The sequence below is a fragment of the Erinaceus europaeus genome, chromosome X (assembly GCF_950295315.1).
Source record: "Erinaceus europaeus chromosome X, mEriEur2.1, whole genome shotgun sequence".
NCBI lineage: Eukaryota > Metazoa > Chordata > Mammalia > Eulipotyphla > Erinaceidae > Erinaceus > Erinaceus europaeus.
Window position 1 is genome coordinate 104,281,931 of NC_080185.1, and position 24,125 is coordinate 104,306,055.

Sequence of the window (24,125 nt, forward strand, 5' to 3'; positions counted from 1 at the left end):
CTGCTGAACATGGGCGTTGGCAGGCCGAGCCATACCTCCAGACTGTCTCTCTCTTTCCCTAGTGGGGCAGGGCTCTGGAGAGATGGGGATACAGGGCTCATTGGTGATATCATCTGTCTGGGGAAGTTGTCAGAGTTGGAAATAGGATTGGAAGTCTGCATCAGGGCAGAGAGTAGCTCACAGACTTGGGGAAAGTATATAAGTATGATTTCATGGTATCTTTTTTTCCCCTTTTCTTTAGATCTTTCTCCTTGCTTGCTGTTTTGCATCACTGCAAACTATTGTGCACTTTTGCTTTAAGGTGTTGTATACTTTTTATGGGTGCATATGCACTTGTGTTCTGTCTCATGGAGCCTGATCTATATCTAGGTTGTGTGGCTTTGTTAGGAGGTGTACCACCTGATAATGGGGTTGAGGAGTCCTATGAGCTAGGAGTGGTCTCACCCAATGCTGGAGCTGAAAGGTTGACATTCCACGCCTGATGTCTCTGGACACAATCCGAAGTGAAACGTGACCAGATGGTACTGGTTGCACTGATTTGGTTGAGCTCAGTAGATGCAGTATCAAACGGTATGGATTAAGTGTGATGCATGCAGGAAGACAAGCCATGCCCCGGAGGAGATTCCAGGACGGGAAGAAATATGGGTTTTATAGAGAATGGGGAGGGTTCCTGCTGCATTGGAGTTTAAGGAGGCAGTGGGTAGTTATTATTGTAACCAAGTTGTTAGGGAATTTGGTTTATTTTGAAAATCCCATGGTTAGGATTTGCTGTATCATACAAGACCTTACCATGATTTATTTATGCCATTTAATGCTGTTTACATATAGCTGTATCTTATATAATGACACAAGCAGTTGCTTCTGGTCTCCCTGGTTTAAGACTAGAGCTGATTTAATATTTCATACAATAATTATTAGAAATATATTAAAAAATTGAACCCACTGTAAAAATTCAATCAGGTTACCAGATAAACCTTAAGTTTTGAAACTTTAAGTACTTAGATTGAAGGAATATATACTCAGAAGTGTCTATTCCTCTTTCTCAATTTCTGTTTATGAGTAGGATCATCCCATACTCATATTTCTTTTTCTGACTTACCTCACTTAACATAATTCCTTCTAGCTCAGTCACAGATGGGTCAGAGAAGGTAGGTTCCTTTGTTATTCTTAATAGCTGAGTAGTATTCCATTGAATTTATATACAACTTTCTCAGCCATTTATCTGTTTTTGGACACCTGAATTGCTTCCAGGTTTTGGCTATTATGAATTGTGTTGCTATGAATATATATATATATATATATATATATCTTTTTGGATGGGTGTGATTGGATCCTTAGGATATATCCTTAGGAGAGGTATTACTGGGTCATAAGGAAGGTCCCTTTCAAGCCTTCTGAGGGTTCTCCAGACTGCCCTCCAAAGGGGTTGGACCAATTTACATTCCCACCAGCAGTGCAGGAGGGTTCCTTTGTCCTCACAGCCTCTCCAATATTTGTTGCTACTGTCATTTTCTGATGTATGACATTCTCACTGGAATACTATGTTATCTTATCTCATTGTTGTCTTTATTTGCATTTCTCTGACAATCAGTGACCTGGAGCAATTCTTGATATGCCTCTTTGCCTTTTGGCTCTCTTCTGTAGGGAATAAATAATCTGTTCATTTCCTCTCGCCACTTTTGGATTGGGTCATTTCTTTTTTCATGTTGAGTTTGGAGAGCTCTTTATATATTTTTGTTATTAGCCTCTTGTCTGATGTATGGCATGTGAAGATCTTTATTTACCATCAGAATCACACTGATTGGGTGTTGGAGACTGGGCCCACTGCCTGGGGAAGTCCAGGCTGTTGTTTCCATGAGGTCTGAGTGGGTCGACCCCAGGCTCTCCCCTAGGCTCTCCCTGCCCCAGGTTGAGACAATAGTAGCCCCCCCACACCTGGTGAACTAATGATGCATGGCTTCTCCAAATGGGGGCTTTCTGCACATGTCCCTCCTCTCCCCTTAAAACAAAGGCCATGAATTACTGTATATTGTGCTTGGCCAAACTTGAAAACCACCACAAACTCCTGTTACTCAAATGCCCCCCCCCCCAAGTGTCTGTAATTTACCCCTCAGGGAAAATTACATTGTGAGCTTGTGATCAAACCTTGTATGGTAACTCTTCACTTGTGATCAAATAGTTTGTAGGTCAAAATGTGACTATGCACTGTGTTGCTTTGTGTTTGGGTTAATGATTACCTTAACCTTCTCCCTGTGCCATGGGTATTATCTACTTGCTTTCTCCCTCAGTAAGTTAGTTGCCCCACTGAGGCTCTCCCAGAGCTGACTGTTTGTCTCTCTGAGCACTTGCCCTCGCCACACGGAGCTACCTCAGGATTCCCAGGGGACTGCTCTGACCTTTGCCGCCAGTGGCCAGGGGCGGGGGACCCGAGTGGCAGCCCACAGTTGGGGTTATGAGTCTGTGCTTGAATGAGTCTGAGAACTGTTTTTATTCCTTGCCAGCCCCTGTGAAAATCCTCAGCTCCCCTTGAAATGGGGACTGCAATGGATGTACTTACACATGCCATGTAAACTCCTGGATGCTTGAAACATTGTGTCCACTCTTTATTCTGAAAGTCTGACTTCCAGACCTGAGAGACTGGTCTTATGCCTTAATGTTTCTGTCACATTACTGTTTTATTGGGAAATCTACTGTCCTAATCTGCACAGAAGTCCATAGCTAGTTCATTTACTTCCAAATGCCACCTTGACAGAACCTTCAGACTGTGTGCACTTGTTCTAGCTATGAGCCCATCTCTTACTTGCAAGTCTCTGCTAAGAAACACACACTTTTGTGTGTGTGACACTTGTGCCTTTATCTACCCTGTTCTTCCATTAACAGGGTGTCACTGCATTTGTGGTTTCCTGAGAAAACAAGAGAAATAGATGCCAGAAATCAGCCCAGTTGCTCAGAGGCTAAGTCCCTACTTTATTTTATTGGGGTGTTAATGGTTGACAGTACAATTGTTGACACATAGGTACAGTTTCTCATCTCCCTGTGATAGGTGTCTATAAAACACTTTCCCTGCCCCATCATGCACCAGGACCCCCCAACCCCCACAATCTCTCCCTGCTTCCTCTCCCCAGAGTCCATTACCTTAGTGCAGTACACCCGTCTCAGTCATCCAGTGCTACTCTACTCTGACCTTCCTTTGCTTCTTACTACAGTCTGGTTTGATCCTTACTTTGGAATGTTTGCTTTGTATGTGCTCCATGAGTGTCTTGTATAAGTGACCTCTTCTCCGGCCTATCTCATCCCTAGACCCTGCCTTCCTGTTCTGTGTCAGGACGTATTTTCTGTGGTAGCTCAATTATTCACTCTAACCATGAACCTATGAATGACCTGAATTTCAGAGTATCCTATTTGGAACACTTGCACAATTGCAAAGTGACTATTTGGCTAGGAATCTTTTCTAAGGCTGTCACTAAAGCTGCCATGAAGAATGTATGGCCAGGAGGCCAGGTGGTGGCACACTTGGTTGAGCACACATTTTAAGGTGCACAAGGACCCACCTTGTGCACAGGGAGCCCCCGGTCGCCACCTGCAGTGAGAAAGCACTGCAAGTGGTGAAGCAGGGTGGCAGGTTTCTCACTGTATATCTTCCTCTCTGTCTCCCCCTTTCCTCTTGATTTCTGACTGTCTCTATTCAATAAATAAATAAAGATAATAAAATTTAAATAATATATGGTCAGGGATCCAGGTGGTGAAACACCTGGTGGAGTGCGCATGTTATAATGCACAAGGTCCCAGGTTTGAGTCCCTAGTCCCCACCTGCAGGGGGGAAGCTTTGCAAGTAGTGAAGCAGTGCTATAGGTATCTCTCTTTCTCTCTCACTCCCGATCTCCCCCTACCTTCTCGATTTCTGGTTGACTCTATTCAAAAAAAAAAAAAGAGAGATAATTTTTTTTGAAGGAGGAGGTGGAGAAGGATGTGCAGTCAGAAGGGTTCTGGAGATCCCTTTGTGGTTTCTTGATTTTGTACTGCCAACCCTTTCTTTTTGAAGCTGAAGTAATGCATCAGTTTGCTCCTTTGAGGGCAGCAGACCCATTTCTTTCCTCTCCCTATGAAGATGGATGGAAGCAGCAAAGCCCCAGCATTGTCTTAGATGTATTACTGTACAGCTCATTGGCCATTCTATCAGTGCTCGACTTGAAAGTGATGACTGGCTGATGTCAGGTTTCATTGATAAAGTGATTTCCAAACCTTGCTTTCAAGTATGCTTCCCTCAGAGGTCACAGAGTAACTTCAGTGACCTGTAGAGACCCAAAGCAGATGAAGTTCCATCTACCCATGACATCAATGCTTTTAACATTGATATTTATTTCTCTGAAAAGAAATTAGAGCTCCATGAACAGGCTCTGTGGGTTTTGACAACCAGAAAGTTCTAGCCCAGTGACAGGGATATAAATAAATTTTAAAGGTCTTGGTAAATTATGCAAAATTCATTAACATTTAAGGCATATATATGCATATATGCTTATTTGTGTAATTATGTTCTATTTATTTATTTGTGATTTAATATTAATTTACAGAATTATGAGACAACAGGGGTATAATTCCACACAGTTTCCACCACTAAATTTCTGTGTTCCTGTTTCCTCCATAGGAAACTATAGTAGTTATTCCAAGGTATGAGTTGTGTTTTATTTCTATAAAAATCTATCTATCTATCTATCTATCTATCTATCTATATATTTAAATATGTGCCCTCTTTTTTTTTTTTTTTTTTTGTTTCCTGTAGTCTTGCCTTCCCTTCCTTTCTAATTCACACCTATACCTATTACTACTTCCGAATGTCCTTCCTTTTTTCATCTTCTCTGAGTCCTGATGGAATTGGAGTTCAGAGTCCTCTGGTCATCTTCCCTTAATATTTCTTGCCCTCTGGGGTTATGGAACAGCATTCTTTTGGGGGCTCAGAAAGTGGGAGTTCTGGCTTCTGTAATTGCTTCTCTGCTGGACATGGGTGTTATCAAGTCAATACATACCCCCAATGTCTCTTTTTCATGTTTTCTATTTTTTTATTTCTTTATAGGAGGATTGATGATTTACAGTCAACAGTAAAATATAATAGTTTGTACATGAGTAAAATTTCCCAGTTTTCCACATAACAATTCAACCTCCACTAGCGTGTTTTTATCTTTACCAGAGAGGTGAGGTTCTGGGACACAGTGGCGAGGTCACCTGCCCAGGGAAGTCAGGATAGAATCATGATTGCATCTGCAATTTGGTGGCTGACAGGTTGTAATATATAAAGGAAGACAAAACAATAAATAGGAACCAAAAAGTAGGACTAAAGCAATTGAGAATAGGGATCTTAGGGTGTAAAGAAACTGGGAAGTCTATTTTAGGCATGTTTCTAGGGTCTCATTTAATAATTTTTGTTTGTACTTGATAGCTAACATGTAAGGGGAGTAAAAAAATTCTCTGGGGACATATAGTCAGAGTTGAGAATTGGGCTAGAAACTGAATTGAGGCATAGAGTAGCTCTGTTGAATAGTGATGGTGATAGTGGGCAGTCCTGTCTAGTTCCTGATGTGAGTGGAAATGCTTCCAGTCTTACCATTGGATATTGTTTTGGCTGTAGGTTTTGTGTATATGGATTGCACTAGGTTAAGGAATTTCCCATATATTCCATTTTGATAGTGTTTTAATCATAAAGGGATGTTGGATTTTTTCAAAGGTTTTCTCTGCATCTATTTAAATAATCACTTGTTTTTCGGATTTTCTTTTATTGATCTGCTAGGTTACATTGATTGATTTATGTATATTGAACCAGGTTTGCATCCCTGGGATAAACCCCACTTGGTCGTGATACACAATCTTTTTATTATACTGCTGTATCCGGTTTGCTAGGATTTCCTTCAATATTTTAGCATCTATGTTCATTGGATAATTGTCTTTAGTTTCCTTTTCTTTCTTCTTTCCCTCCCCCTCCCCCTGTTTTGTGAGTCCTTGTCTCCTTTTGGCATACGAGTGATGCTGGCTTCATAGAAAAGGTGGAATGAAATATTCTTGAATCTTTTATAGTAATTTATAAGACTGTACCACCTTAAAAGACATTAGTAAGTTTTTTTTTTTTAAAGATTTCCTGTTATGGGTCCCCCAGCCAATAATTAAGAGTATAGTGATTTAATGACAGTTTTTTTTTTTTGATGTTGTTGTTTGTTTATTTTTTTATTTTTGTCCAAAGACACAATATGGAATCCCCCTCCCCCCTTTGGAAAAATAGTATTCTAATCTGAACGTTTTCAAATGCAAAAAAGTAAACCTTGCTCATTACATGATCACTCCTATTAGTGTCCCTCTTTCTTTAATGTCTTCTTCCTATCTTCTTCTCCTCCTCCCTCTTTTTTAATTTAATTCCCTTTCCAGAGTGCTGTTTAAACTTTTTCTGGGAAAACTATTTATCAGCTTGTGCATGGCATCACTATCTACCTTGACATGCCATATGCAGCTGGGGTCTGTTCTTACTAATGGTGAAAACCAGGAAATTTAAAGAATCCTTCTGTCACCAACCTCAAAGCACACATGTACAATGAGGCCTGGCATGGTCTGCAAATTTCAGTTTCTTTGGGGATGTTCTCCTGCTGCTTCTACACATGGAAACACTGAGTGAACCTGTTTCTGAGACAATGGGACCATTTCTAGTGGTCTTTAAATAATTGATGCGATGTTTCATGCCTTGCATTTGAAAAGAACTTCAAATTGCGCTTGAAAAATTTTAATTCATTGATCACTCAAACCATCCGAAAATACTAGTATGTAAAGCTTTTGCAAGGTGCCACCATTCAGTCATGGGATGATAATGGAAGGGTAGGAAATATGTGCATTTTGCTACCTGTTGTGTAAAACACCACCATTGGCATAGCTTCCACAGCCTTTTTGTTACAAATTGCTGCTTGAATACTCAATGATTCAAAGACATTGTCTTTGTCTAGCCAGGTGTGCTATCTTGCCTGAACTAAATTCATCTTAACCACTGACCTCCTTAACAGAGCCAATGACTTGGCGGCCTCTGTGGTATTAATAAAGTAAACCTAATTTAACCTGGAATTCAGGATACTGTTGTTTTCAGCTCAAGGTATAAGCGTTGTCTGAGTCACCTTCCTAGAACGGAAGCTTGAATCCTTTCTACCCTATACCTCCATTACTTTTTTTTTTTAACCTAAGAAGAAGGGATGGAAAACAGTTGGCCTTCGTCTCCTAATCACTGGTGTTTTGTGATGCTCAATCATGTTATGTAACAAGCAAAGAAATTGTTTTTCTTTCATGGCACAAATGTGGCCTCCTTAAGTGGTCTTGGAGATGCTCTTTTGACTTCTTGTTTCCTCAGAAAAACATGCTGTGTGAAAGGGTCAAGGGTCATCAGATCCCTTCATCCAGAATGCTCTTGCTCTCCACATGCTAGCTAGCTCAAAAGGTTCTCCTCCTTCAGTGTCCACTTGATGTATGGAATCAGAGCTTGTGATGGGAAGTTCAGGCTGCCCCTGGTCTTCACTGTGTCATCTTTGCTGATCTCAGCTTTATTCTCCTTAGTAGACGGAGAATGTGAGTGCAGCTTGTAGTCAAGCAAACCTAGACCTAGGAAGTCATGTGACGTCAACTTCATTCTATGTGCGAAGACTCTACTATGAATTACTATGAATGTGAAATGCTCTTGGAACTTCTGCCACAGTTTTTGGCAGTAAGGCTGAAATACTTAACATCTTTATTTTTTTAAGATTCATTTTTTTTAATTTTACATATTTAGCATAGTAAGAGAATTTGGGGGGGAGGGATAGAGAAGGAGAATACCATTTCACAGCCTGAAAAGCTTCTCCACTATAGACGGGGACCATGGAGTAGATCCTGAGTCCTTACACACTGCAATGTGTTAGGTCACCCAGGTGTGCCTCCTCCTGGACCTCACTTTTGATTCTTTTTTAAAAAGAAAAAAGAAAGCATATCTTTGTACTTTGGACTTGGGTTTTCACTGATTCTGTTTCTCTCCAAACTTCGAAATGTTTTCTATCAAGTGGTGTTCTTATAGTAACTAAGGTGGAGCCAGGCTTCCCATTCTTCTGTAACCACTTTTAACTTAAATCTTGCTATTTCCATCTCTTACATCGAGAGGCTTGTAGTACTTCTTGTTCTCAGCTGAGTAGAGAGTGTCTAACTTTTTCAAAACCATGTTAGTTGGACTTGAGAATAACTTTTAAGTCATTTAAGAGTAAGCAAACTAGACAGCAAGGTTGCTCACCAAAGTGAATTCCTGTTTTGCAATGTACATCACAGCTATAACCCACTCTCCAACTCACTAGGGATAGCCTGGATTCTCTGGTCTTTTTTCTTTTGTCTCTCTTTGGCTCTATCTGGACAAAAAAAGTAATCAGGAGTGGTGAAGAATGATTAACAGTAAAGACAACACAAAAAAAAACACCAAGGGTTTATCATAGAAAGCTACAGCTAATCAGAATTGCCTCCAAACGCACTAGCATAACTCAGTCACTGTAATTATTCTTATTACTTGATACTATTACAAATTGGAACACTTTAGTAATGATAAAGGGAATCCAAATGTATGGAATTGCATCAAATGTTCTTCCTCTGTTTTAAGACTGGAAAGCAAGACTCCTTTCTCAGGCATTCTGTGCAGAGCTGGGACCATTTCACAGTGCAGATTTGTGGCCTCTTGTGATTTTTCCCTTTACGTGCTGAAGGGCGTGGAACTAGAATTCACATTTTGTGCAACACTTGCAGTATTCCCACCACAGCCACTGTGCAAGGTAGTGAATGGCATTGAAGCCACAGGGACTAGTTAACTGTTATTCTCCAAGCACAACCAACAAGAATTTCTCATTACTGTGTTTTGGAATTTGGGTCATAGTTCTTGTTAGTTCATATACTATTAATAACTCCAAGGAGCTTAATTTTAACATTAAGTAAATGAGTCTTTACTTAGGGGAAGGGCAATAAAATCATGTCAGAGAAATAATATGCCTGCACAGGTGTCTCTAATGGATATTTAGAAATAAATACATGGTAGGATGTAGGCCTCTTTTAATATAAGATTATCATAAAGAATATTCCTTTAGTTTATATTATTCTTTCACATTTTTGTGTTGCTTATGGTTTAAGGTACTTTTGTTGACACATTGGTAAAATTTTTCATCCTACTGTGTCTCCAAAACTTTCATTTTTTAATTGAGTTAATTATGATTGACAAGTCTGTTGGATAAGAGGGATATAATTCCACACAATTCCCTCTGCCAGAGTTCCACACCCCAGCCCTTTCATTATAGTCTTTCCTTCTTTATCCCTCTGGGAGTATGGACCCAGGGGCATTATGGGATGCAGAAGGTGGAAAGTCTGACTTCTGCAGTTACTTCTCCAATGAACATGGATGTTGGCAAGTTGATCCATACTCCCAGCCTGTTTCTATCTTTCCCTAGTGGGGCAGGGTTCTGGAGAGGTGGGGTTCTAGGACACATTGGTGAGGTCATCTGCCCAGGGAGTTCACATTGGCATCATGGTAGCATCTGCAACTTGGTGGCCGAAAAGCCTTAAGATATAACACTGAACAAATGGTTTAATAATCAGGAACCTAAAGGTAAGAATAGAGAAGATGAGATTTGGGGGTCTCTGTTTTACTTTATGTTTTCCCTTTCTTTCCTTGCTTCAACCTTCTGACACCTATTTTATCCTTTACTTCCTCAAAATATTATTGTGCAGAATTTAGATAAATCCTAGGTAGTTTATATTCAAGCAATTTCTTGATTTTTTTTTCTCCTTCAGAAATTGAAGCTCTCAAGAATCAAAAATTCTTGAATGAATTCATACAGCAGACCAAATAGCTCTCAACCTCCAAGTTTGGTACAAACTGACACCTTTTCTGTGGCTTAGAGCCAATGAAAGTATCCCTTTTTTTTTTTTTTTTTTTGCCTTGATGAGCTTGAATGTGTGGATTAGTTTTAAAATAAGTCTTACCCCCCCGCCACCTGATGGCTGTCATACAGTAGAGTACCTACGGTAGTTTACCTGATAAGCATTTAAAAACAAGGATTTGTGAGAGATGCTAAGAAACCAGAGCGAGCGCATATTTTGCACATGTGTACTTTCCATTATGTAAGGCCCTTTCACACCACCCGGTCCCAAGATTTGAATTTTCATTGCTAAAAAAGATCATTTAATTTTGAATTTTATATTGTCAAATGTTTTGAGGGAATAATAGTTTTCTTAAGTTTTATTTGAATAAATATTTATTTTAAAGTGAGAGGAGGGGGAGGGAGGGAGGGAGAGAAAGATAGAAAGAGGCAGCGAGAGACACACTAGAGCTTTGCTTAGCTCTGATTTATGGTGGCGGCGAGGATTGAACTGGAGACTTTAGAACCTCAGGCATGAGTCTTTTCTAGAACCACTACGTTATCTCCCCAGCCCAATGAAATGATAGTTTATTTTAATGATTTTTTTTTTTTTTGCCATTCAGGATTTTTCTTTCCTTTAAAGAGTGATAGCGAGATCAAGGAATGATGCCTCAGCAAGGCTCCAGTGCTCAGGAGCTTCTCCAGTGTATGTTTCCCCCATGTGGTTCCTGGGGGCTTGAATCTGAGTCCTCTCACATGGTAAAACTTGCCCTCTAGCTCAGTGTGGAGGGTCCACGTTTTGGTTCTTTTTACATAGTTTTCTTTAATAGTAGAACCATCTTTTTCATTCTTTTTTTTTTTTTTTATCTGCTACTTGGATCCAGTTTTCTACTTTGAAATTTTTTCTTAATTGCGAGAGTTTCTAACTTGATATTTGCTGTGTCAGCTAAGCTTTCTTTGTATGTTAGATACATATGCACAATAATTTTTGAAAGCCACAGTTAAGGCAAAATTCTGGATACATCTGATTATGATTTAGGATTTCTTGCCAATTCAATTTAATGAGACAGTGCACGTTAGTTTAGAAGAAAGTCCTGGAAAATCCATAGATCTGGCATCGTATCATGTTCTGTCTAATAGGCAGCTTATGTTATGTGTCTCCTTGAAAGAATTCTGCAAACTTGAACTGACATCAGTTCCTTTTCACTCCCTGAGATAATCAAAACTTTCTGTGTAAAGCAGTTTATCTTACTGATTCCCAGGCCACCCCATGGACGAGCCCTTCTCGGGTCAACTCTGCTGTCATCTCTTAGGACATCTCATTTCTTACATTGGGTCGAATCCTGCAAATTGAAAAGGCTAGACCTCTAAAAAATAAGTTTCAGACTAGTCATGGGTATTGACACTATGCTACTTTATATCCTTTTCAATTAGATTAGAATTTCACAACTGTGTTCTGAGGAGTAGGTTGTTTCTGCCTTTAGCCAGAGTCAGGATCAGATTTAAGCTGTGCCTCAGCAGAACAGTATTGCATGCTAGGATTGAAAAGCTGTCCCTGCTTCCTGTCACACTGGTGAAATGTTATCATTAAAGATCCATTTCTGGAAGTCTTTCTGGACAGTCTAGCGACATTCTCCTTGACAACTCAGAACTTTGATTATATCCATCAGCAGTGTTATCTGAATTATTATGTGAGGTAGCTTCCAGGTGAAGTTGATGTCATAAATAGCAAGGGAATGAAACTTGAGCTACAGTATCGGATAAGTTCTTGGTATTTGGTAAGTATTGTATTGTAATAGAAATAATGCTGTTTTAATAATACCACATGCTGTTTCAATATTTTGAATAATTATAATAGAATAATAAAAAGAGCTATTAATGAACATGTCATTGGTGATGAGCTTTGTTCTTTCCACTTTGTTTAGTGTGTGTGTATATATATATATATATATATATATATATATATATATGTTATTTGATAGAAGAAAGTGAAGATGAGAGGGGTTGGGAAGGAAGAGGGAGAGAACAAAGAGACATCTGCAGCGCTGCTTCATCATTAGTGAACCTTCACTCCTGCAGAAGGGTATCTTGGGATTGAACCTATATCACTGTACATGGTAATGTGTGCCTTTAACCAGGTGCACCGAGACTGGGCTTCTAGTTTTGTGTTTGACTACTTAAGTTTTCGGTGTTTCTCCATTAGAAACCATATGTTAATATTCCCACATTGAACACGATCATCGTACTTTGGAAGTGTGTTGTTTTTTATTATCTAGAGTTTTGCTGTTCGTGGTAAATTGCGATGTATCTTGATGGATCAACATGATAGCTCACCTGGGAGTTTGGGAATTTTTGTCAAGTGTGCAACCAAAATTTTTTGTTACAAGTCATTTAATAATGATTAACAAAATTGTAATATAAAAGGGACAATTCTTTTTTTTTTTAATTTTTTATTTAAGAAAGGATTAGTGAACAAAAACATAAGGTAGGAGGGGTACAACTCCACACAATTCCCACCACCCAATCCCCATAACCCACCCCCTCCCATGATAGCTTTCCCATTCTCTAGCCCTCTGGGAGCATGGACCCAGGGTCGTTGAGGGTTGCAGAAGGTAGAAGGTCTGGCTTCTGTAATTGCTTAAAAGGGGACAATTCTATGCAACACCCACCACCAGAGTTCCATATCCCATCCCCTCCATTGGAAGCTTTCCTATTCTTTATCCCTCTAGGAGCATCTTTATGGGATGCAGAAGATGGGAGGTCTGGCATCTGTAATTGCTTCTCCACTAGACAGGGGTGTTGGCAGATCGATCCATACCTCCAGCCTGTTTCTGTCTTTCCCTAGTTGGGGAGGGCTCTAGGGAGGTGGGGTTTTAGGACAAATGGTGAGATGCTCTGCCCAGGGAAGCCATGGTAGCCTCATGGTAGTATCTGCGACTTGGTGGCTAAAAGGTGGTAAGATACAAAGCAGGACAAGTTGTTTAATAAGCAGGAACCCAAAGGTAGGAATAGAGAGGAGGAAATTAGGGGTCTTGTGGTGGGAAAAAGCTGGTTTTATACTAACCCCCACATAACTGGAGGACGCTTCAGTTCTGTGATCTCTTTTCTCCTTCGTTCTTTCTGTCTGTGTCTCACCAACTAAAAAGGTTAGCACAGAGCAACCTTTTCCCAGCTATGAACATTAAAATGCGTAATACAGACATGTGAAGACAGATTACAAAGCACAAGAGTGAAAGTTGAATGTCAGGAAGAGACAGCTGTCCACATTTCTGAGGTCTAACTAGAGCACAATGAGGAAGTAGATGACCTCATTCTAGGAAAAGGGAACACCATATTAGAAGCTAAATTGTGAGGATCATAGTGTGCTGGAAAGTGAAAAATACAGTTCCACTGTATAGTCAGAACAAGAAGTGTGTAGCTCCAGCTATAGACTGTGAGTAATGTTTTTATTTTTTGCAGTATAAACAACCCAAAATGTGGGTTTTAGTTGGTATCTTCCATTTCAACTTCTAAGAATCCCCAAATAAACTAAATGTCAACTATTTTACTTTAGGAAGTTAAGAGTTGAAATTTGGGTGTTACACATCCAACTATCTTCATAATACACCATTTTCTTTCTTTTTAAAACTACATTTTATTTAATGAGAGAGGGAAGGTGAGAGAGAGGAGAGAGAGACAGAGACAGAGAGACATGAGAATACTTCCTAAGCGCTTGCTTATGGTGATACTGGGAATTGAACCTTGGTACTCAGAGCCTCAAGCATGAAAATCTTCTGCAGAACCATTATTGTCTCTCCTCAGTCCAGCACATTATTTTCGCCAATGCTCTTGAAGGCTTCTGTCATTAGTTGTGTTACCCTCTGAAGACTCATGATGCTAAATATTCTAACTCCCCTGATTGAAAGTTTTCTCTAGGAGTTGGATAGTAGCGCAGCGGGTTAAGCACAGGTGGCGCAAAGCTCAAGTACTGGCATAGGATCCAGGTTCGAGCACCGGCTCCCCACCTGCAGGGGAGTCACTTCACAGGCGGTGAAGCAGGTCTGCAGGTGTCTTATCTTTCTCTCCCCCTTCTGTCTCCCCCTCCTTTTTCCATTTCTCTGTGTCCTATCTAACAACGACAACAGTAATAACTACGACAATAAAACAACATGGGCAACAAAAGGGAATAAATATTTGGAAAAAAAAATCCCTTTTGCTACGATGACTTGCAATGTGGTCTTAATGAATAGGATGTTGATTTCTGCTATATAAATCCTTTAGAAATTGATTTTTATTTATGGCACATTGTTTTACAATACAGTTTTTTTTTCTTGCCTTCAGGTTCACATCTCCTCAATTTGCATGCCGTCCCAACTCACCCACCACCGATGTGTACTTTTCTTCCAATGCGGAGTGTTACTCTTACCTACATCCCTCCACCCACATAAGCCTAGATTTGTAGACATAGCCCAGGATTTATCCATGTGTGACCCCATCTGCTCCCTGCCATGTTTTCCTAAATCCTGGGTTTGAATGTGATGGTCTGGTATTTGTCTGTCTTCTTTTGGAGCCTTACTCCCTGTGGAAAAGTATAGCTTTTATGCTAAAGAAGATAAGACAACACTAGTGGTTTTAAAAGGAGAGAACCATAATTGCATTTTAGAAAGGAACACATTGGGTGCAGTTAGCAAAATGGTTATGAAAACACACTCTCAAGTCTGAAGCTCCAAGATCTCAGGTTCTGTCCTCTGTACTACCCTACACCAGAGCTGAGGAGTGTTCTGATTTAAAAAAAACAAAAAGGACATGCACAGTGTAGCTGCCTTTTAGATGGGTAGTGACAGGCTAGGATTCGTCCAAGAGTGTAGTACGTCATTTATTGCAATAATTAATAATGTCTTCAGGTTGAGTAAAACTGGATGGGAGTGGGAGAAAAGGATAAAATAAATCCACATTAGAGGAGAAACATGGTAGTGAAAGGCACCACAGGACTCGAGCCTGCTCTGGTGTCAAAGCACATTCCATGTGGTTTCAGGCTCAGACTTGTGTGGGAGGTATGTGTGACAAGCCAAGTCCCATAACTGCTGAAGCAGCAATCTAGCCTCTGTCTAAATAATTCAATGGGGGGCGGGGTGTGGGGGTAGATAGCATAATGGTTATGCATAGAGATTCTCATGCCTGAGGCACCAAAATCTCAGTTTTAATCCCCCCCCCCACCATAAGCCAGAACTGACCAGTGCACTGGCAAATAAATAAATAAATAAATAAAATAAAAGAATCCAGTTGATTAATTAAACACACAGCTGTGGGCCAGGAGACAGCTCACACAGTTGAGCACACAGCTTTCCACATATGTAGACCTGAGTTCAACCACATTGCAATGTGGGAGCTCTCTTAGCATAACCATTATAAAATAAAAAATAAGCTTACTAAGTAGCAATGGAACCACAAATGGAATTCCTGGTGTGTAGGGAAAAATGCATAGGGGCAAGGTGGTGGCGCACCTGGTTTAATGCATATTTTACAGTGCATAAAGAAAGACCCTGGTTCAAGCCCTGGTCCCCACCTGCTGGGGGAAACCTTCAAGAGTGGTGAAGCAATGCTACAGGTGTCCTTCTTTCCCTCTCCCTTTCTATCTCCTCCTATCCTCTCAATTTCTGACGGTCTCTATCAAATAAATAAAGACAAAAATAAAAAGTATAGAAAAATGCATATAATTAAATTTTGAAAGTATGAAGGACTAGCATGAAGCCTAATAAATGTTGAGTTTGGGGGACATGTGGTGACGCACCTGGTTAAGCACACAGATTACAATGCACAAGGATCCAGATTCAAGCCTCTGGTCCCCACCTGCAGACGAAAGCTTCATGAGTGTTTAAACAGGGCTGCAGATGTCTCTCTATCTCTTTCCCTCTCTATCTCTCCTACTCCTCTCAATTTCTCTTTGTCTCTATCAAATAATAAATAAATAAAATTAAAAAAAATAAATGTTGAGTTCCTAACTCATTTTCTGTGATCTAGGTGTCTTTGGTCTCCTTCTTACTAGACTAACAATGTGTTTCAAGTAGGCATTATTAAATAAGCATGACACCTTCAATATTTTTTTAAGAATCATTTCATTTTGTTTATCTAACATACTGGTACCCTTTGAAAATATTTATCTGTAACCCAATGAGAGAGACACATACTGAGACCAGAGCACTGCTCAGTTCTGGGTTTCAGTGGTACTTGTGAATAAGCCTGTGACTTCCAGGACTGAGGCGTGGGGCTGTCATATGCAGCCACTGGAAGGGTAACTCATGCTAATATTTTCAAATACTATGAAATTTGAATGTCTTAAAAATCATGTTTATGTATTCTGTATACCATAGAATTACATTTATGAATTTTAAAGAAAATATTGATTGTAGGAAAAGTCATGATATATTTTGCATCATAACATTTATGGCAACCCAATATTTGAAATAATGTGTAACTTAAACATTTATTGCTCAGTTCCTTGTGCCAATTTTTACTCTTACAATGATTCTTTCAAAGGTGAACTAATCCTTGAAGGTAGACTCTGCAATCTGTTCTGCATGCTATTTATACTCGAAAAATGTTAAATTATCCTAATCACACTTATAGTAACAATCAAGATTAATTGCAGCTATATTAGGATTACTTATTATTTGTTCTACTTCAGCAGCAACACAAATCCAATTGCATGCGCAATTTCCATAATCCAAATTGTGAAAGAAAGTCGAGGCAGGAAAAGATCATGCCAAATTGGTTGAAAAAGACTTTAGAATAAATTCTTAACCAGGTGATTATCTGAAATTCTCTTTTTGAAAAGGAGCTGATTCTGAACAGATTGTGTATGTGTCTCAGTGGTGGAAGTGGATTATCTATTCTGAATTGGATTGTGACGACGATGACCCTATTCTAAGTAAACCAAATCTCTTCTACCACATAATGAGATCAGCAGGAACATTCAGCCTAAGAATGACAGATTTCAAGGACCAAGATGACTCCCCCAATGTTTTTCTCTAACCCCTTTCCTTGATGTATATAGAACTGTGATTTTTGTCCAAATATAGAGGTCTCCTGATCTTGTAGTTCTGTGTGCTAATTCTTTTTCTTTTCTTTTTATTGTTTTTATAATTAGAGCTGAATGAGTGGCAGGAAGCTAAGAAATCTATCTTACAAGAAGGTGACCATGGAAGAATCTAGGATGTTCATGTACTTTGTGGCAGGCATTTAGAAAAAATGTATCCTGATAAATACTTAACCAAGTTCTTCTTATTTCTTTCTTTGATTAGGCTGTGAGGAGGCAGAAGTTACTTGAACAGAGAATCCAGTCTGCTCAGGAGCTCGAAAGATCCTTACGGTTAATTCAGGAATCACTCTCCTCCATTGACAAGCAGTTGACGGCTTATATTGCAGACAAAGTGGACGCAGCTCAAATGCCTCAAGAAGCCCAGGCAAGTTCAACTGGAAATGAGTTTCTTTTCTTCTGTTTTATTTTTCTAAAGATATTGCTGTGTTTCTCACTTACATTTTTCTTCAGCTTGTTGTCCATAAGTTTGATTGACCAATTCAATTATTTGGAGGAAAAGGGGGGGGGGGGTAAAGCAGGCGATATTAGTAGCCTGTGATTTCTTTTTGAAGGTACATTATGGAAAAGTTTGACAGAGAGACACATAAAGACAGTAGGACACTCACACTAGTGTCTGATTTTTCTCTAAGGTTTTAGCCTTCGAGATAAACAATAGAAAAGTATATTGCACAAAGAATGTTTTCAATATATTTAAAAGCATGATTTCATATCAATTTATTTTCATTACCATGAAATCACAAGTTATATAATAGTTTTTATTAATGAGCATTTAATATTTACAGTGAATTAAAAGACATGTAGTTTTCCAACTTAATAACAATTTTGTTACACTTGCATGTAAACTCATATAATTTTGACTCTATGCAATTCAAACCACAAACAATTAAACCATGTATATCATATTTTTTCATTGTAGTAAAATGTAAGTATTGTACACAGGACTAGTTATTAACATAGTTTAGGGTTTTAATCTCAAGTGTGTGTACTTTATCTAGCCAGGTTATATAGATTAGCTATTGCGTTTTTCATTTTTTGTTGATGTTTTCGAACTTCAGTGTTCCAACTCAGCCTTTTACAGATAGAAAGACTCCCCAACACATTCAGGTTGTTAACTAGTGTAGTGCGAATCACAAATCATGCACACTTCCCAAGTAAGCCAAGTTAACTTGCTCATTCACAGCGACTGTACTTCTATGACTGTTTGCTTTGTGTCAGATGGAAAACTATGTTGGCAGGATTCATAAAATGCATAGTAGATTAGGGATACTGCTACTAAATTGGCAAGGATTTCATGACTACAAAGTAAAGATGACTGGGTGGTGATGCTCCTGGTTGAGTTCACATGTAAGTACCCTGGTTCAAACCTCCTTTCCCCACCCACCTGCAGTGGGAAAGCTTCTTGAGTGATAAAGCAGGGCTGCAGTTATTTCTCTCTCACTTTTTCTCTCTCTCCTCACTCCATGTCTTACTTACTCTGTCATCCTCTGAATTTTTGTTTAAATCCAAAATAAATAATTAGTAATAAATAATAATTCAAAACAATTTTTGTTATATTAAAATGTAATGACATAATAGGTGCACTTTCATTTAAAATATTTAGTGCTATAAATTTGGAGGATTGTTTGACTTGTAAGTAACAGATTTCTGGATGAAATAAAGAAAATTTGGAACAAAATTCATACACATTATTATATTTATTAATTTGTAACCTGAAATATATAAAGATATGTGTAGAAGGAAAATATAATCATCAGCTTTCAGCTTGCCAAAAGGTATTACTATCTTAGGAAACACGGGAACTTTTAAAAGAAAAATCTTGTTCGGTTTCAAATTTATGGGACCTTCCAATTGTTTTTAAATTTAGATATGAATATAGGATTCTATAAGCTTGTGAAATGTAAAATATTTGATTCTAATAACACTGTACTCATTGCTTGATTTTCTCAAATTTAAAGTTTCACTTCCAGGCTTGGTAGTTAGACTATTCTGATAGAGTATGCCTGAGTCCTAGGAGGCTCTAGTTTTTATGTCCTGTAGCAACTGTGCAAAGCTGAACAGTGCTCTTTATCCTCTCTGTCTCTCTGTCTTTGTCTCTCACTCTCTCTTAAAGAAAATCCAAAGTACAAAGTCATCACACATAGTAATTCTCTGAAAATTTCCGGTGAAAGTAAGAAGTATATTAAAAAATTTCAAATCTGTCTTAAAGACTGTAGATGAGATTACTAACTAGCACAAATCCATTCCCCAGGTCTTTTTGATCACAGCCTTATTTTCAAAATATCTCTCAGCTTTCTGTTTGTAATCTAGCACTATATAATACTGGAAACTGTAAGCCACCCAAAACGTATTGAAACATTCTTTTTAAAATATTTTTTTAAAGTTGACAGCAAGGGAATTACTTCTGAAGCAGTGTCATCATGTACTCCTATTTATTTCGGCCGAGCAGTTCCCAAAGCTTAGTTTGAAATGCCTTGAAAAAAGGAAGTAGCCAATAAAAGGATTGGATGTGAAATAAAAATGTAGGTACAGTCGTTCAGGAAAAGGACCTACTAAGAGTGACACCAGAAGGACATAAAAGCAGTGCAATTATCAATTTCATATTCGCATGGAAAGTTCACTGTATTTTAAAATTTTTTGCACTCAGCTTTTCCTTTCCAAGCCATATATGTTTTGTTGTTGTTGTTGTTTACATCATAAGGAATTCAACAACATGAACTTCCCTATCTTCTGTAGTCATAGGAAATGTCTATTTAGACACAACTTGTCACGATTTGTGGATATCTGCTTCCACCATGTGGTGTACTGGTAGTTCTGCTACTAAATTTCAGTTTCCAGATAGGCAAACTATTCTGCTGTCTTTTGAATTTGTTTGATATTTGCTAGTGTAAAATGGCCACAGATAATAAGAAAAGGTATCCAGTGGGTATAACTTTCTAAGAAGCATGGTATTTTTTTCCTATGTAAATGGAATTGTAGATCAGCAGTCTTCAGCATACTTCATTTCATTTACATTTTGAATCACAGGGAAGTAATTAGCTTCCCACTGCCTAGCCTTGGCCATTGATTTGACAGCAGGGACTCTGATTCTAAATCAGATGAAAATCTGTTTACTTTCTTTATATCGTTACAGTTATTCAAAAATAGAAAGCCTTTGTGTGAGTCAGCTTTAATTGGAGTTGCTTAGTTGTAGGAAATAAACTCTAAAAACTAACTTTTTAGTGTTAAAATATGAGGTTTTAAGTGTGTTGTCTCTTAGAAAATGCTAGTGAATATAAAAGGACCAGGAAAATAGCTCAGAAGGTAGAGCAAAGGAGTTGCATGCTTGGGGCTTCTCATTTGATCCCTTGCACCAAAGAGACTGGTGGTTTGGGTTCTCAGTCTCATATTTAAAATACACAGTACATTTCTTAAACTATATGATATCAGATATTATATTGCCCAAATAGTAGTCTATTATAAAATCTTCAATAAACAAAATCATATAACTACAGCACTGATTTTTCTTCTTTACAGTTTACTTATTTTTAATATGCTTTCAAGTATTACTGGCTTCAAAATCCATAATCTACTTAACTGTATATTTATTTATCTATTCATTTATTTTGGATAAGTCACAGAGGTTGAGAGGCAAAGAGAAACAGAAGGAGTGAGAAAAAGAGGCACCTATAGCATTGTTATTTCACTCATGAAGTTCCCCTGCTGCCAGTGGGCACCAGGGTCTTAAACCCAGGCCATTGCGGATTATAATGTGTATTCTGAACCACAGATGCCATTGCCTATTTTATCACCATTGTTTTTTCAGGCTAACTCCATACATTTCTGAAACAAGCTTACTGCATTCATTTGAGTACCAATGTCATTCCAGCAAAGGTCATTTGACCCTTCACCTTTGCATCCCTCCAGTTTTTTGGGTCACATGTTTTCATTCAAGAGTCACAAGGTCCCATTATTTGGATTATTTGATTTTTTCTTAGTTTGTGTGCTTTCTCTGGGTGACATCATTCTGTCTTACAATTTTATATGTGTTTTCAATATATATTTAGATATTATAGATTCCTTTGTGTTTTTTCAACGCATCTTTATCAGTCCATCAAACCACACCACTGATCTCAGAGGATAGAGGATTCTTGGATGCATGTCTATGCCATTCGAATATTTTTTAAATTTTTATTATTTATTACTATCTTTATTTATTGAATAGAGACAACCAGAAATCAAGAGGGAGGGGGTAGTAAAGAGGGAGAGAGATAGAGAGACATCTGCAGCCCTGCTTCACCACTTGTAAAGCTTTCCCCCTGCAGGTGGGAACTGCGGGCTCAAACCCGGGTCCTTGAACATTGTAATACATGCGCTCAACCAGGTGCGCCACCACCAGGCCCCTGCCATTTGAATGTTTGAATATGTCCTACCAGCATAATTTTCCCTTTCTTTCTTATTTTTACTTGATATTAATAGTATTTTGCAAGATTGTATGATTACAGGTGGGGGGGGCAATCTGGCTGCAGCATCTGTCAACCCATTGATCACCCAGGTTGATTTGGTTGATCTGGCTGACTAAGTGGCTGTCCCCTCCCTCATCACTCCATGTGCGTCCTTCTAGAAGCTTCGTGCTTGGCGGTTCATTGAAGAGGGCAACCTTCCCCAATTAGAGACTTGAGATGGAATAGCCTTTGGTCAGTGGTATAATACTCCCACAGGGTTAAAGAATAGAAAAGCTATCAGGGGAGGGGATGGGATACTGAGCTCTGGTGCTGGGAATTGTGCCCCTATTATCCTATGGTCCTCTCATTGTTTCCATTTTATAAATAAATACATTAAAATAAAATAATAAAAGAGTAGCCTATGCTCCCCTCCAATCAAGCTACCAAGATTGTAAGATGACATTGTATGTATAGTTCTACACCACACTCACCATCAAAGTACTGTCTTCTCACCCTCCTGTTTCCCAAGGATAACCACCATAGTTCTCACAAGTCTTACAAATAACTTGCTTCTGTTATTATTATTTTTTTTTTTGCAAATTCATGTGAATAAGATCTCTAGATTCCACATGAGTGAAACCATCTCGTAGTTGTCTTTCATCTCTTATTTCACTAAGCATAGTCACCTCCAGTTGCTTCCATTTAGTCTCAAAGGACACAATAACAACTTTTTTGATGACAGAGTAGTATTCTACACTATACAGGTATGTGCAAGCGGCGCGCGCGCACACACACACACACACACACACACACACACACACACACACACACACACACATATATATACTCCCATTAAGTTTTTTAGGCAGTCATCTGTTGATGGGCACTTAGACGGGTCTCACCCTTGACTATTGTGAATAATGCAGCTATCAACATAGGGGTGCTTATATCCTTTCAAATTATTATTTGAGTGTTGGTTGGATAAATGCCTGAGAGTTGTAATGCTGGATAATAAGGTAATTTAATTTTTATTTGTTTAGTGACTTTCCATACAGTCTTCCAAAGTGGCTGCACCAGTTTGCAATCCCACCAGCAGTGAAACAGATTTCCCTTTTCTCCACAACTTCTCCAATTCCTGTTTGGTTGATGTAACTCATTCTCTCAGGTGTGAGATGGAATCTCAGTAGTTTTAATTTGGATTTCAGTAATGTTAAGTAAAGTTGAAATTATATTTATTAGTTTCCTAGTAGGTGAAACTTATTTCATCTGTAGCTACTTTGAATTCCTTCTCTCTCCTTTCTCTGTCTCTGTTTCTGTCTCTCTCTCTCTCTCTCACACACACACACACAGACTTTTTTGCCTCCAGGGTTATCTCTGCAGCTTAGTACTAGCACTATAAAACCACAGCTCCCAGTAGCCATTTTTTCCGTTTTTATTTTATAATTTTTATTAGATAGGATTGAGAGAGAACAGGGAGATAGAGGGAGAGAGAGAAGGACACCTACTCACCACTTGGGAAGTGGACCCCCTGCAGGTGGAGACCAGCAGATCAAACCTGCGTATTGGGTTTGGTAATATGTGCACTTAACCAGGTGCACCACCAAACAGCCCCTTGAATATTTTCTGTTTATTATTCATCTTTGCCATTTTAACTATTGCGTGCCTTTGGGAGATTCAATCTAGGATGTTTTTTTTTTTTTTCCCAACCTGGGTTATTTCAGGGACTCAGTTCTACTTTTTTATTTATTTTTTATTAGTTAATTAAGAACACTAGACAAGATTGTGGGATAAGAGGGGTGCAATTCTATATAATTCCCACCACCAGAGTTCTGTATCCCATCCATTGGAAGGTTATCTAGACCTTCTGTCTAGACCTAAGATCCTTATGGGGTGCTGGAAGTGGGAGGTCTGGCTTCTGCAGTTGCTTCTCTGCTGGAGATGGCCATTGGCAGGTCAGTTTATACCACCAGCATGTTTCTTTTTAAAAAATATTTATTTATTTCCTTTTGTTGCCCTGTTTTTTATTTTTGTAGTTATTATTGTTATTGATGTTGTCATTGTTGGATAGGAAAGAGAAAAATGGAGAGAGGAAGGGAAGACAGAGGGTGAGAGAAAGATAGACACCTACAAACCTGCATCACCGCCTGTGAAGCGACTCCCTTGCAGGTGTGGAGCGGAGGGCTAAAACCGGGATCCTTAAGCTGGTCCTTGCACTTTGTGCCACCTGCACTTAACCCACTGCGCTACCACCCTATTCCCTAATCACCACCAGCCAGTTTCTATCTTTCCCTAGTTGGGTAGGACTCTGGGGAGGTGGGGTTCTAGGACACATTGGTGAGGTCCTTTTCCCAGGGAAGTCAGGTTGGCATCATAGTAGCATCTATGACTTGGTGGCTGAAAAGCATTAAGATATAAAGCAGAAAAAAATGTTTAATAATCAGTAACCTAAAGGTAAGAATATAGCAGATGTGATTTGAGGTCTCCTTGTTGTTAGAAGCTATGAAGTCTATTTCAAATATATTCCGAAGGGTCCATGACTTTACTAATTTTTCCCTGACTACGATAGCTAATATGCAAGTGGATTAAAAGTATTGTCTGGAATAACTAGGATCCACCTGTATAGCACATTTCAGGCTCAGGGGAAAAAAAACTAGAATAGCCACAGGCCCTTTGGAATATAACTAAAATATGCCTACTAGCTATCTACAAAACAGAGACCTCCCCCCAACTCTTCATCTGCACTAC

At 38.9% G+C, this 24,125-nt stretch overlaps 1 protein-coding gene across 7 annotated transcripts in view; it reads left to right on the top strand.

The window, feature by feature from the left end:
• The window catches only part of DMD (dystrophin), a 2,449,111-nt gene that overhangs the window by 1,009,556 nt on the left and 1,415,430 nt on the right, over positions 1-24,125 (top strand). For all 7 annotated transcript variants that reach the window (XM_060182733.1, XM_060182732.1, XM_060182735.1 and 4 more), the window contains one exon: positions 17,162-17,323. In XM_060182733.1, the coding sequence (XP_060038716.1) occupies positions 17,162-17,323 (162 nt within the window). The remainder of the gene's footprint in view (positions 1-17,161; positions 17,324-24,125) is intronic.